The 13,902-nt window shown below is 42.9% G+C and overlaps 1 protein-coding gene across 3 annotated transcripts in view; it reads left to right on the forward strand.

Annotated features, from left to right (window-relative positions):
- Positions 1–13,902, forward strand: part of JAK2 (Janus kinase 2) — a 187,711-nt gene that overhangs the window by 123,786 nt on the left and 50,023 nt on the right. For all 3 annotated transcript variants that reach the window (XM_038769577.1, XM_038769575.1, XM_038769578.1), the window contains 4 exons: positions 2,256–2,442; positions 7,137–7,264; positions 12,025–12,156; positions 12,896–12,983. In XM_038769577.1, the coding sequence (XP_038625505.1) occupies positions 2,256–2,442; positions 7,137–7,264; positions 12,025–12,156; positions 12,896–12,983 (535 nt within the window). The remainder of the gene's footprint in view (positions 1–2,255; positions 2,443–7,136; positions 7,265–12,024; positions 12,157–12,895; positions 12,984–13,902) is intronic.

A 13,902-nucleotide genomic window follows, 5' to 3' on the forward strand; every position in this document is an offset into this window, starting at 1 on the left:
AGCACTGTCCTAAGCTCTGCGGTAGATACAAGGTGATCAGGTTGTCCCACTCAGGGCTCACAGTCTTAATCCCCATTTTACAGATGAGGTAACTGAGGCACAGAGAAGTTAAGTGACTTACCCAAAGTCACACAGCTGACGCGTGGCAGAGCCGGGATTAGAACCCACCACCTCTATGTAGTGAGGCTAATGACTGTTCGCTGTGTGGTGTGTTATGCCCATCTCCTGTCTCTTTTGGAGGCTGGTCCTATTTTAGCCTGAGTTTGCGAAATTCTGATCCAGGAAGGTCTGCTCTGGTTTTCAATTGCCCTGGGTATTCCTGACTGGCTCTTCATTCATTCATTCAATTGTATTAATTGAATGCTTACTGTGTACTGAGCACTGTACTAAGCGCTTGGGCTCTTAGTCATCCCTGGTCAGGAGGTTTCCTGAGGAGATGCGTTGTGGGAAGGGAACATGTCTACCGACTCTGTGATGTTGTACTCTCCCAAGCGCTAAGTACAACACTCTGCACTCAGTAAGCTTTCGATAGTACAGTTGACGAGGCCATTCCAGGTACATCCCCAGGGTTCAGGCCTGATGTAAAGTAGACATACAGTGGCCCCAGGGGTCCTGGATCAAACTGCACCTTCCGACCCAATCTAGAATGGATTTGAAACCCTAAAAAGGACGCAGAACCACTCAAGCCTAGGATTGATTGGAGGCAAAATTGTCTTGTTATGCCAGGGGTATCACGTAACTTCTCTCTACCTCAGTTACCTCATCTGTAAAATGAGGATTGACTGTGAGCCCCACGTGGGACAACCTGATTATCTCGAATATACCCTAGCACTCAGAACAGTGCTTGGCACAGAGTAAGTGCTAAACAAATACCATAACTCATCTTCTTCTTATTATTATCATTAAGATGCTATCGGGATGGCCAAAGGTGGCCCCTGACAGTTGAAGGGGAGAAAAAGTTTCCTTTGAGGAGAACTGGCATGGCTCAGTGGAAGGAGCACGGGCTTTGGAGTCAGAAGTCATGGGTTCTAATCCCAGCTCCTCCACTTGTCAGCTGTGTGACTTTGGGCAAGTCACTTAACTTCTCTGTGCCTCAGTTCCCTCCTCTGTAAAATGGGGATTAAGACTGTGAGCACCATGTTGGACAACCTGATCATCTTGTAACCTCCCAGCACTTAGAACAGTGCTTTGCACATAGTAAGCGCTTAATAAATGCCATCATCATCATCATTTGAGGATGTTAAGCCCTCCTGGAAGTTGTAAGGGAGCCCGTCTGTGGTAGCGGGTTTCAAGAGTGAATTGAAGTGAAACAGTCATTCATGTTGCTTTGCTTGTCTTCTTTTGATTCAAGAGATTCCATCACCCCTCTCCACAAACCTCCCTCCTAGAGCTAGCCACATTCTGTCACAGCACACAGTCTTTTGTCTCCCCCTCTAGACTGTAAGCTTATTCATCATGGGCAGGAAACGTGTCTGCTAATTCTGTTGTACTCTCCCAAGAGCTTAAAACAGTGCTCTGCACAGAGTAAGCGCTCAATAAATACCATTGATATGTTGATCGATTGCACAGAAGAATGTCAGAAATGCACTGAGCCCATAGCACCACATTCAAGAACCACTTTCTAATGCACTTTAAGGCTACAATCCTTAAAGAAGTCTCTCTAGCAGAACCCTTGAAAGACTTCTGCTGAGCCCATTGTTCCTAAAATCTTTCCCCTCAGTTTTAGGAACAGCTTCCCCTGACCTCAAGTGACATGTCTTAAAGGAGTGTTTTGCAATAGATGCCCAAAGATTGGTGGCTTTGGGGCATCCTGATTCAGGGTAAATTTTTAGCAGAATTTGGAGAAATTTAAGGGAAAAGCAGCTTAAATACCAGCACTCTGTTATTCTAAATATTTGACTTTCTGTTGCAAAACGCTACAAGTTTTTTGTGAAATTGGGCCATTGTCTCTGGGAGATGATTGATGTTTAGCTGCCGTACCCATTTGTCATCTATTTTTGTTTAGCGGGTGGATTTTTCAGGGTGTTCGATTACTCAGAATTCCCAGCTATTGTCCGTGAGTGCTTTGGCCATTATGGCCATGCAGCTTCCCTCCTGGGAAACCAGCCCCTCAGTCCAGGCCAGCACCCCCTTCAAGAGCAGGATTATTCGAAATACGAGCCCGGACATCTGCAGTGTCCCCTTTGTGTAACTGACTAGAGTATCACTTCTTGTAATGAGTTTTCATTTCTGTTTTTATGCCTAAATCAATGCAGCGGGAACATGTCATGGATTACAAGCATTGCTTGATTACTAAAAATGAGAACAACGAATACAATCTCAGTGGAACTAAGAAGAGCTTTGGTAACCTTAAAGATCTTCTGAACTGCTATCAAATGGAAACTGTTCGCTCAGACAGCATCATTTTCCAGTTTACCAAATGTTGCCCACCTAAGCCCAAAGGTAAAGACAGTTTTTCATCTTTCCTCTGTGTTACCTGTTACGTCGATTTGGACAAAGGTAATAGACGAGCAGCCTAACACACAGATTTATTCTCTCATCTCACTGTGTAGGCACTATTTTCTAGTCCTAAACCTAGGTTGCTTTTGGCTTCCGTTGAATATAAATTACTTTGAAATGCTAGGTTTCTATCTTGGCAGCTGTTCTCAGAATTCTGTGTTCTTTGAACCTTAGTATTTACACTGCAAAGTCAGTGAATATTTATTAAGCACCTACAGCATGCATAACATTGTCCTAGGCATTTTTAAGAGGTCCAAATCCAAAATAGGATTAAAACAATACAGATATGCTTTTAAAGTGACGAAAAGCAATTGTTACCTTATCAAATAGCAGTGTAAATATGCACGAACGATAGTTTTTTATTTAGAATTTTTTATGTGTTTATATGCTGCTGCTTAATTTTCCAAGTGTTAGCTATCACGTCCTATTTAGCAAAAAGGTGTACCAACACACTAAGGATCTGTTTTTATCTGTGCCAAATAGGTCTGCCAATTTTGTAATGTTAAATTGAAATAAGTTTTAGTCACTCTATTCAAGTCAGGTTAAGGAGGTTGAGGAGAGGAAGGGAGGCGTCTAAGCCATAGTAAAATTTGTAGCATTATCTTGAAAAGAGTGCCATAAAAAATAACAGCATCAAAATTCAATAGAGCTGTTGCCAAAGATTGCTTGACGAAGAGTGTTATAGCAATGCTGAGCTATATATGTGTACCTATTTTTCTGAAATAACATTTCTGGGACATTTATTATGTATACAGTTAACCTCATGAAGTCTGTTCATAGTGTAATAGAATTTAAGGGATCGTTTGGTCCTACCTCCTGGCTCTATACAGGTGAATGACCAAGTAGAAGTAGTAAGTACCTGCAGTATGCAAACATTGTACTAAGGACTGGGGAAAATACACAGGTGAGAATTGGACACAGTCTCTAGCCCTCAAAGGGGCTTACAATCTAAGAATAAGGGGACTTGGGGGAAGGGTTTCTGGAAGGCACATAAGAAAAAGATGAAGTGATAAAACCACAGATACATCAGAAAAGACAAGGAAAATGATTCATTCATTCATTCAATCTTATTTTTTGAGCGCCTTCTTTGTCTAGAGCACTGTACTAAGATCTTGGGAGAGTACAATATAACAATAAACGGAAACATTCACAAGGAGCTTACAGTCTAGAGGGGAAGACAGACATTAATAAAAATAAATTACAGCTATGTACATAAGTGCTGTGGGGCTGGGAGGGGGGATGAATAAAGGGAGCAAGTCAGGGTGATGCAGAAGGAAGTGGGAGAAGAGGAAAGGGGGGCTTAGGGAAGGCCTGACTGAACATAAGAAACGGAATAGGGTATTGTAGCTAGAGAAGCAAGGTTACAGGCTCCATGTGGCTTAGAGTCCAACAGTCACAGCAGACTCAGCCACAGCAAAAGCCTTCCTAGCATTCTAAAATTTGTGGAGGCCTCATGCTGCCAGTGTTTAAGGACTTCCAGGTCCTGATGCCATGGCACAGGTCAGGAGCCAAAGCCCGGGGATGGCACGGTGGGAGGACAACAGAAATTCCAGTCAGTGTTCCTCTCTAGTTTGGTGGCCAGTAGTGGGGCCACAGGCTTCCCTCCATTCTAAAAGGTGGAAATAATAGTCACTGTGGTATTTGGCAAGTGCTTACTATGTGCCAAGCATTGTACTTAGCGCTGGGGTAGATGCAAGGTGATCAGGTCCCACATGGGGCTTACGGTCTGAGTAGGAGGGAGAATAGGTATTGCATCCCCATTTTGCAGGTGAGGGAACTGAGGCTCCGAGAAGCGAAGCGACTGGCCCAAGATTACCCAGCAGGCAAGTCCTCTGACTCCTGGGCCCAGGCTCTTTCCACTAGACCACACTGCTGCTGCGTCCTCCTTCTGCCACGCTGGAGAAAGGGCTGAGAGTGGTGTGGGACTTTTGTTCTGAGAGAGCAGCCTGGCCTCACACTGCCACCCGTGTCCTCCCTTGGCTGTGCTAGAGACAGAATAATCCACTCAAGATTACTGACTGTCTGTTCTCTTCCTAGTTCTCCAGAGAACGGAGACTCACACACTCTTGTTAAATTATTCCCATGTTTAGTAACAGACAGAAGTTCATTCTTATGTTTAACAAAAACCTTTCTGGGTTTAATTTAAGCCCGCTTTGTCGTACTTGGTCCTAAGTACAAAGAGTTGGTATCCTCTCGTGGTCTAGGGGAAAGAGCCTGGGTCTGGGAGTCAGAGGACCTGGGTTCTAATCCCCGCTCTGCCACTTGCCTGCTGTCTGACCTTGAGCAAGACACTTAACTTATCTGTGCCTCAGTTCTTTCATCTGCAGAATGGGGATTCAATACCTGTTCTCCTTCCTACTTAGAATGTGAGCCCCATGTGGGACCTGATTATCTTATGTATACCCCAGTGCTTAGTACAGTGCTTGGGACATAGTAAGCACTTAGCAAATACCGCTATTATTATTGTATACATGAAGACAGTTTCTAAGTGACCCCTTAATTTTCTGTTCTCCACGCTAATAGGGTTTCATAGACACAATATTTTTTTCCCTCCACAGATTGTTTTTGTCACTCTTCTATAGGTCATCTCCAGTTTCTCCATGTGCACTTTAAAGATTCAGGGATCAAGCCTAGGTACAATACTTTAATAGAAGTCTGACTAATGCAGATGCTACAGAAGGATTATTTTCTAGGCCTTGCATTTCATACTTAGGTTAATACATCCCAGTATCATGTTTCTTTTTTAAAAATAACAGAATGACATTGCTGACTCAATCAATTTCTGGTTAACTGTGTGTGACCTTTATGCCTTTTCCTGCTATATTTGTCTCTAGCCAGTCTTATTCCCATTCTGTGTTTTCTTTGTACTACTGTAATGTTGATTGTTCTTTGACCCCAACTGCATAGGGAAGCAGTGTAGTCTAGTGGAAAGAGCACAGGCCTGGGAGTTAGAGGACCTAGGTTCTAATCCCAGCTCTGCCTCTTGCCTGCTGTGTGACCTGGGATAAGTCACTTGACTTCTCAGGACCTCAATTTCCTCATCCGTAAAATGGGGTTTCAAGACCTGTTTTCTCTCCTAATTAGACCGCAAGCCTCATGTGGGACAGGGCCAAAGTTTGACCTGATTATCTTGTATCTATTCAAACGCTTAGTACAATGCTTGGTATGTAATAAGTGCTTAACAAATACAGTAGTAATATCAAAATTATTATTATTGAAAGCCAACCTATTTCACTACGACCATTTTTCTAAATTAGAAGGTCAGTTTTTATTCCTGTCAGGGAAGCCAGCAACATGAGTTGAAGTGAAACAAGAGAAGCAGCATGGCCTCGTGGATAGAGCATGGGCCTGGGAGTCAGAAGGACCTGGGTTCTAATTGCGGCTCCACCACTTGTCTGCTGTATGACTTTGGGCAAGTCACTTAACTTCTCTGGGCCTCAGTTCCCTCATCTGTAAAATAGGGAGTAAGACTGTTAGCCCCACGTGGGACATGGACTGTGTCCAATCTGGTTAGTGTATCTACTCCAGTGCTTAGTACAGTGCCTGGCACATAGTAAGTGCTTAACAAATACCATTTAAGAAAAACCAAAAAAATTTCCCCAACGAATTAGCACTGTGGGGAAAAATCCAATTTCCCCCCAGAACATTTTAGGTAAAGCAAGCAGCCTTAGTTAGCTGGCCCAACCCCTTGGAACCAGATGGGAGCTAGAAGTGGAGCCAAGATGTGGCTGCACATCTTAGTTGACCTCCTGTTGAAAGGCTGTGTTCTCTTATCGACCTAGAAACCAACAGGGTTCCTCACACCCCCACCAGTAAGGTAAGGTGTTTTGCAATGGAAGATATTCTTCCTACTCTCAGTATTTATAATAATAATAAAAATAATAGTGATGGCATTTGTTAAGCGCTTACTATGTGCAAAGCAGATGGAGGCCATCTTCCTTAAAGATCACATCATTGTAGAGGAGTCAGAAGTGTGTTTTTTGTTATCAGCCTTATTAACTAAGTATTCATCTTCCAGTTGCATCTGTTTTTGCTGGAACCTTCATCTCAACTGGGGAATCAGATTGTATGATACGTTCTGTTGTTGAAATATCCGACATTCTTGGACAGCCAAGAGTAGGACTGTGATCTAGCAAAGAGTGCAATATTCTCAGCACCAAAATGCGGGTTATGTATCCCAGGACAGTATATCCCAGTGCCTAAGTTCTCAGTGCCTAAGTTTCTCTGTCTGTGCCATGCATTAGAAATGCACTTTCAAATTATAAAGGGTCTATCACGCATGTTTTTTTAATGTTAATTTTTAAGCGCTTACTACGTGTCAAACACTGTTCTAAGTACTGGAGTAGATACAAGTTAATTAGGCTGGACACAGTTCCCATCCCACCTGGGGCTCACAGTCTAAGTAGGAGGGAGCATTGCTTGAGTGGTCTGTTGGCAGGGTGAAGATATAGGTACCACCATTTCTAGTCCAAATAATTCATACTCAAAGTGCAAACCACAGGTAAACAAATCTGCCAAAAATATAGATCCCTCATTTTTCATGTCTGTCTGGTTCCCTTCACAAATAAAATGATCAGACTGCTGAAATTTACCGCTTACTAAATTAATGTATTTCTGACTTTCCCTTTTTTCCTCAGATAAATCTAATCTCTTAGTCTTCAGGAGCAATGGCATTTCAGATGTGCCTACATCACCCACTTTGCAGAGACACAATAATGTAAACCAGATGGTTTTTCACAAAATCAGAAATGAAGATTTGACATTTGTAAGTAGTAGTAGTAATGACAGTTATTGAAAGTGATTAAATGCTGAGTTTTTTCCATGTTTCAGAAAGTACTTGAGACAGCATGTCTCTCCCCTTGTTACCATACCAAATTTCCCCATGCCATGAGTAACACACCTTATTGCACAAGAGGCCCAAAGAATGTTACTAAAGGTGGGGTTGACAAAAATAAGAGTATTTTCAAAATGAATTTGGGTCCAGCTCTTGGGTTTCCCTAAGAGAAATCATCGAGATGGGTAATTTTTGGTTTGAAAATCCCTGTCTGCTTTGGGTAAGAAATGGAGTTTCTCACTTGAAATATAGATTTCTGACCAGAATCTGCACAATGCAAATTTAGCACTTGCTACCAATCTCAAGTTTATGTGGCAAACACTGCATGGCCTTGGGTAACAGAGTACTTCCTCAGCCCATGCGCAGAGCTCCTCTCCTGAGTTCATCTGCCTGAATGACCAATAGTATTTTGGTTTTTTCAGTACCCCAGGTACTAGATATCCACCCGTTACCATGGCAAGCCATGTGCCTCAGCCTCCGGAGTCCAGCGAAGCTAAAAGCAGAGTGAAGAGAGCAGCACAGAATAGCAAGTAGAGTCCTGAGCCAATCGGGAGGCATGCAAGAGCATGTTATTACACAGCCCAAAAGTCATGACTTCCCAGATTCCAATCAATCAATCAATTGTATTTAATGAGACCCTATTGTGTGCAGAATACTGTATTAAGCACTTGGGCTAGGTAGAAGCCAATCCAGAAATACTATGACAAAAAGAACTGGTTACAGATCTTCCCTTTGAAAACAAGACAGGAAATGTTTGCACCTCTAGGATTTTAAAAATTTAAGCCAACTTTGCTCCTCCCCCCCGCCCCCCCACCTAATAGACAAGTTTGTGAGAAATAGTCTCGTGAAGTCACTGAAACATTTGGTAGTATGAACCTGGATTAGCTTGACTGATTCCAGGACAGCTACCGTATGTTATTTAGATCAATCAGTGGTATTTATTGAGTGCTTACTGTGCGCAGGGAACTATACTAAGCACTTAGGAGAGTGCAGTACAACAGAGTTATATAAGTGGAACATGAGCGATGTTTCCAAATTCCCAATTTTTCTCCTCAAATGGCCTTGGCAACTGGCCAGGAATTCCCATTTCCTGAGTTTCTGAACAAAATTTTAGACACATGTTTGAGGAGGAAATGAAGGGGGGTGGGTGGAGAATGAAACCCTAGCAGATAGAGAGTGAGGAAAAAGGAGTAATTGGCAATCTCTGCTCCAATCCTGTCCACTGATTCCCTTCCCTGTGAGATGGAAGACTCTGGGGGTTTGGGATTATCATGCCATGTGGAAACCATGCTGTGCAGTAATATGCAAAGGATTTTAAAATAAAAATAGCTATCTGCTGCATCTCTCTGGGCCTCAGTTACCTCATCTGTAAAATGGGGATTGAGACTGTGAGCCCCACGTGGGACAGGGACTGTCCAGCCCAATTTGCTTGTGTCTAACCCAGCGCTCAGTACAGTGCCTGGCACATAGTAAGCACTTAACAAATACCGTCATTATTATTATCAGTTTCCCGACTTGCCCATAGCTACCATCAGAAGGAAGGAAAACAGAACACCAGCAACAGCTGCTGTCAACTTTGTTGTTGATCTCATTAGACAGCGGCTGCTACTGCTGGTGTCCTGTATTTGTTGCATAATTGTGTTTCCTCCTGTTGTTCCTCCTTAGCTTCCCCTCCACGGGAGACATGCAACAGCCCCAAGGCTGAAGGGTGCCAGGCTCCCTCAGTCCCTCAGTGTGGACCCATCCTCAACTGCACAGTGGTTCCTCTCTGCAGCTGCTGCAGGGCCTCTTTCATCACTAGGAGGCCCCTAGATCTGTGAGCTAGGCCTAGGGTGAGCTGCAAGCAGGGGTCAGTCCCCGCAAACCACCTCTTCCCTAGCTCCGACTCAGCTTAATAATAATTCCAGTATCTGTTAAGCACTTACTATGTGCCAAGCACTGTTTTAAGCACTGGGGTAGATACAAGGTAATCAGGGTGGACCCAATCCCTGTCTCACATGGGGCTCACAGTCTTAATCTCCATTTTACAGTTGAGGTAACTAAGGCACAGAGAAGTGAAGTGACTTGCCCAAGGTCACACAGCAGACAAGTGGCAGAACCTGTCTTCTCCAATTGCCCCTTGCCCCTTCTCTGCTCCTGCTCTCCTCCTGTGGCACTTCAGCAAACACACAGTCTCTCTGCCTCTAGTCATCAACCCGTCAACCAGCCTGGCTCCCTAGCGTAGCTCGAGTTTCCATGTATGCACCAAGCTATTTTAGCACATTATGATTTGAACAGTATTCCTAGGCCACGGAATTTTGGAAGCATCGGAAAGGTGTACTGATCTGGAGGTGGGAGTCGTCTTCTACCGGGAGAAAGGATGGAGTGAGGATTCTCCAGAGCAGAAAAAAGATTCATTCATTCATTCAATCGTATTTATTGAGCGCTTACTGTGTGCAGAGCACTGTACTAAGCGCTTGGGAAGTACAATGAGAGAAGAGTCAAGGATAACACCAAGGTTACAGGTTTATATATATATATATATATATGTCATACATGGACTTTGTTAGCACACTCATGCCTAAGTGGCTCAGATGTGCTAAAATGGAAGTTGAGGGGATATGATGGGGGAAGATTAGAGATTAATTGGAGAACACCTCTTGAGGAGATGTTCTTTCAGAAGGACACTGAAGACAGGGAGAGCTGTAGTTTGTTGGATATGAAGGGAGGGAGTTCCAGGCATGGGGAATGACATGAGCGAGAGGTTGGTGGTGGGAGAGAAGAATGAGGTACTATGAGTAGATTTTAAGAGGAAATAAGAGTACACGCTGGGGTGTAATGAGAGAATCAAGTTGGTAGGAGGGACAGAGCTGGATTGTGAATGAAAGTCAGGTATATGCATATATATACAAAAACCCCTTATCAGTTTTTCTGGGGCAGTTTCAGTCATTCCAAACATCATAGTAGTTTTGAATGTGCCTGGGTTACTTAGGTATTTAAATGAAATTGAGCAGAGGAACACTGTTGTTCTAAAAATAAAAGGAAACCATTTATTTTTCAATAGTATTCCCTGACAATTGTTAGCCCTACCATTGTTTGTTTGAAAGTTGTGGAGATATCGGCATGTGCATTATTAAGATAGTCTGAATATGGTAAGATGCACCCAATGTCTCTGAGGGAGTTAAAGATTGGAGGGGGCCACTGGATTGACGGTCTCCACTGCCTCTCTTCTTGCTCTTCTTCCATCTTTTACAGTCGGAATATTGTTACCCTTGCAAACCACCTCTCTTCTCTTCAAAACCTCAGCTAGCCCGTACCGGGCCACCAAAGAGTCCTTGTCCAGTTAGTTGTCTGTGACCTTTTGAGAGCTTTAAAAAAAAGAATCCCTAGGAAAGTAGCACGATAAGATGGCACCTGGAGATGCTAAATTTCTTTAAAGCTAGTACAGAAGATGAGGTATATTTTCTTTTCTGGTTTTCCATGAGAAACCTCAATCTGGGAAAGATGAAAGATTATTGACATAATTTCTGAAAATGAAAAAAAATTAGGCAGACTGAGAAACGAAAGTCAATGAGTAAACATAAAATCTAAAACTTGAGCTGCAGGCCAATGAAAGAATGCTCGTGTACAATGGCCTTCAAATTTCATTTTTTAATTTTTATTAAATTAGAATGTCTTCTCTTTCTTTCTGCTGTTTCTGTTGAAAAGTGTTCAGCTATGAAGATGAAACAAGATATTCCTCAGGGATCTTAAGAATAAAGATAAATCCCTTTGAATATTTGGAATATTTTCAAAATCCAATTTCTGTAACAAGCTTTAGCTTTTGCATTATATGTATGCGGATTGGAAAAGTTAGCATTTCAACTCTGGGTTCGTTGAAAGTTACCTGACAGACTGACATGTTTCCGGCTAGCACAGAATCAATCAATCAGTGGTATTTTAGAGCGCTTACTGTGCGCGGAGCACTGTACTAAGGGCTTGGGAGAGTACAATAGAGTTGGTAGCCACGATCCCCGCCCATAAGAAGATTACAGACTAGAAGGGGTGACAGACATTAAAATAAATGACAGATAGGGGAAATGGCACAGTATGGGGAAATGGCATGGTATGAGGTTATGTCCATAAGTGCTGGGGACTGAGGGTGGGATGGCTATCAAATGCTTGAAGGTTACGGATCCAACGGCATAGGCGACGCAGAAGGGAGAGCAAGTAGTTTTAGCTTATATTAATGTCTGCCGCCTCCTCCTCTAAACTGTAAGCTCATGGTGAGCAGGGAATGTGCCTTTTTATTGTTATTTTGTACTCCCCCAAGTGCTCAGTACAGTGCTTTGCACACAGTAAGTGCTCAATAAGTACGACTGAATGAATGATGGCTTTGAAGATGGGGAGAGTGCTGGTTTCTTGGTTACAAAGCGGGTTGGCAGCAAAATAGATGAGATCGAGGCACAGTGAAGCCAGCCGGCGCTGGGGGAGTGAAGTGTGTGGGCTGGGCTGTAGTAGGAGATCAGCGAGGCAAGGTAGGAGGAATGTTAGTCATTGTTACCATTTTCGGTCCTGTTTTACTATCTGTTTAAGGAGTTAGAATGGATAAATTGACAGCAATTTGGATTTAATTCTCTAGTTTGCAAGTTAAATGATCAAGGAGCAATCAATCAGTTGTGTGTACTTTTTGGATTTCATCAACTGGTCTTTCTTTTTGTTTTCTATTAAAGAACGAAAGTCTGGGACAAGGTACCTTTACCAAGATTTTCAAGGGTGTAAGGAAAGAAATAGGAGACTACGGTCTCCATCAAACAGAAGTCCTTTTAAAAGTTCTGGATAAAGCACACAGAAACTATTCAGAGGTTTGTATGTAATTTGAAAATTTTGAGGCGTTCATTGTTCAAATTAGTCATTTTTCAACCGAACTTGCAACCCTCTAGCTCTCTTTAAAGATAATCCAGAAACCAGTTGCTTTCTCAGCATCCTTGTAATCAAATGAACACGATTATTATTAAATTTTTATCCTGATATTGTCTGTCACTTGAGTCCAGTCAAGGGCACAGGGGCAGCAGTGCTTCATAAAGAAGTAAAGGCACTGGAATTAGGGCACATGGCTGTGGCCGCTGGGTTCTGAGACCAGCGGAGCATCCTTTGCCGCTAATCTCCGTCGGTCCACATGAGCAACTACTTTGGGTGGCTTATCTGGAGGCACCCCTGTTGTTTTCCTCATCACTGGGGAAACTGTGGATTTTCAGAGTAAAATCCAGTAGTGAAGTTGGGAACAGGGGCAGCAGTCTAGGAAGTAGCAGCTTAAGACATCATCATTGCCTACTCTTTCAGCTGCCAAGTTCCTACTCTGCCTCTGGGCAACACATCAGTCGATGGTATTTATTGAATGCTTTCTATGTGCAGGGCACTGTACTAAGCGCTTGGGAGAGTACAGTACAGTAGAATTAGCAGACACATTCCCTGCCCATACTCTATCTTAACACTTTAACGTCCCCTGAGAAAAAATGTTCCTGTCCTAAACACTGTAACTTCCCCCGAAGAACACCTAGCATTCCTTCTCTCATTACTCTTTGTGTTTCTCTTATTTTTTAGTCTTTTTTTGAAGCAGCCAGCATGATGAGCCAACTTTCGTACAAGCACCTTGTATTAAATTATGGAGTCTGTGTCTGTGGAGAGGAAAGTAAGTAAAATCATTGATATTATCTGGGGCAATTTCATGCCTTTCTTATCGGTGAGGCCATGCCAGTTGATATGGGAAGATCTGTTTCACAATCATAGTTAGATGACAAGTGGACCTGCAGTTTGGAAACCATTGAAAATCGTTGCAGAGCAGCATATGGAAAAGGAGTTTGGAGCGCAACCTTTGCAGAGGGGTTATATAAAGACTCTGTATGGCCAAATAGAACTGCTGTCCTCCCACAGCCCAGTAAAATACCCAGTCCCTAGAGCATGACTATTCAGAAGAGTGTGCATCCCCTGCTTTTGTGACTGCATCCTTCTCCTCCTCATCAGTGCTATTTATTGAGCACTTATGGTGTGCAGAGTACTTACTAAGCACTTGGGAGAGTACAATACAACATTGCAGCAAAACAAGGAAAGGGAGACATTCATGTAATCCGGTAATGTCACGGAGGTCAGGACTTTATGGAATCCTAGAGCCAAAAGGAACTGGAAGAAATTATCTAGGAAGTCCTCCTGCTTCCAGAAAGGACCACAACCAAACCATCCCAGAAGGATAATTGTGACTTACTTTCCGAGAATTCTTCAGAGAAGGAGATACCACAGCATTCCTCTGGAAGTATTCCTGGGAGTTAAAAAAAAAAATCTGGTATTTCTTCCATTGACAAACCTAAGTTCCTCCCAATGAAAAAGAATTTCATTCTTCTGTGCTCTGTTCACCTAGAGAGCAACTACGCATCGCCAAGCGTAGCTATTACTGTACACTAGCTAACCCATAGATTGAGAGCCCCTTGAAGGACAGGGTCCATACATGTCTAATTCCCACCCAAATACTCTTTCCCAACACTTAGTACAGTTCTCTGTACCCAGTCAACTCTTAATAAATACTGTTTCTGCTCCTGCAGTTCTTTCTCCTTTCT

Source organism: Tachyglossus aculeatus, chromosome X4 (genome assembly GCF_015852505.1).
Source record: "Tachyglossus aculeatus isolate mTacAcu1 chromosome X4, mTacAcu1.pri, whole genome shotgun sequence".
NCBI lineage: Eukaryota > Metazoa > Chordata > Mammalia > Monotremata > Tachyglossidae > Tachyglossus > Tachyglossus aculeatus.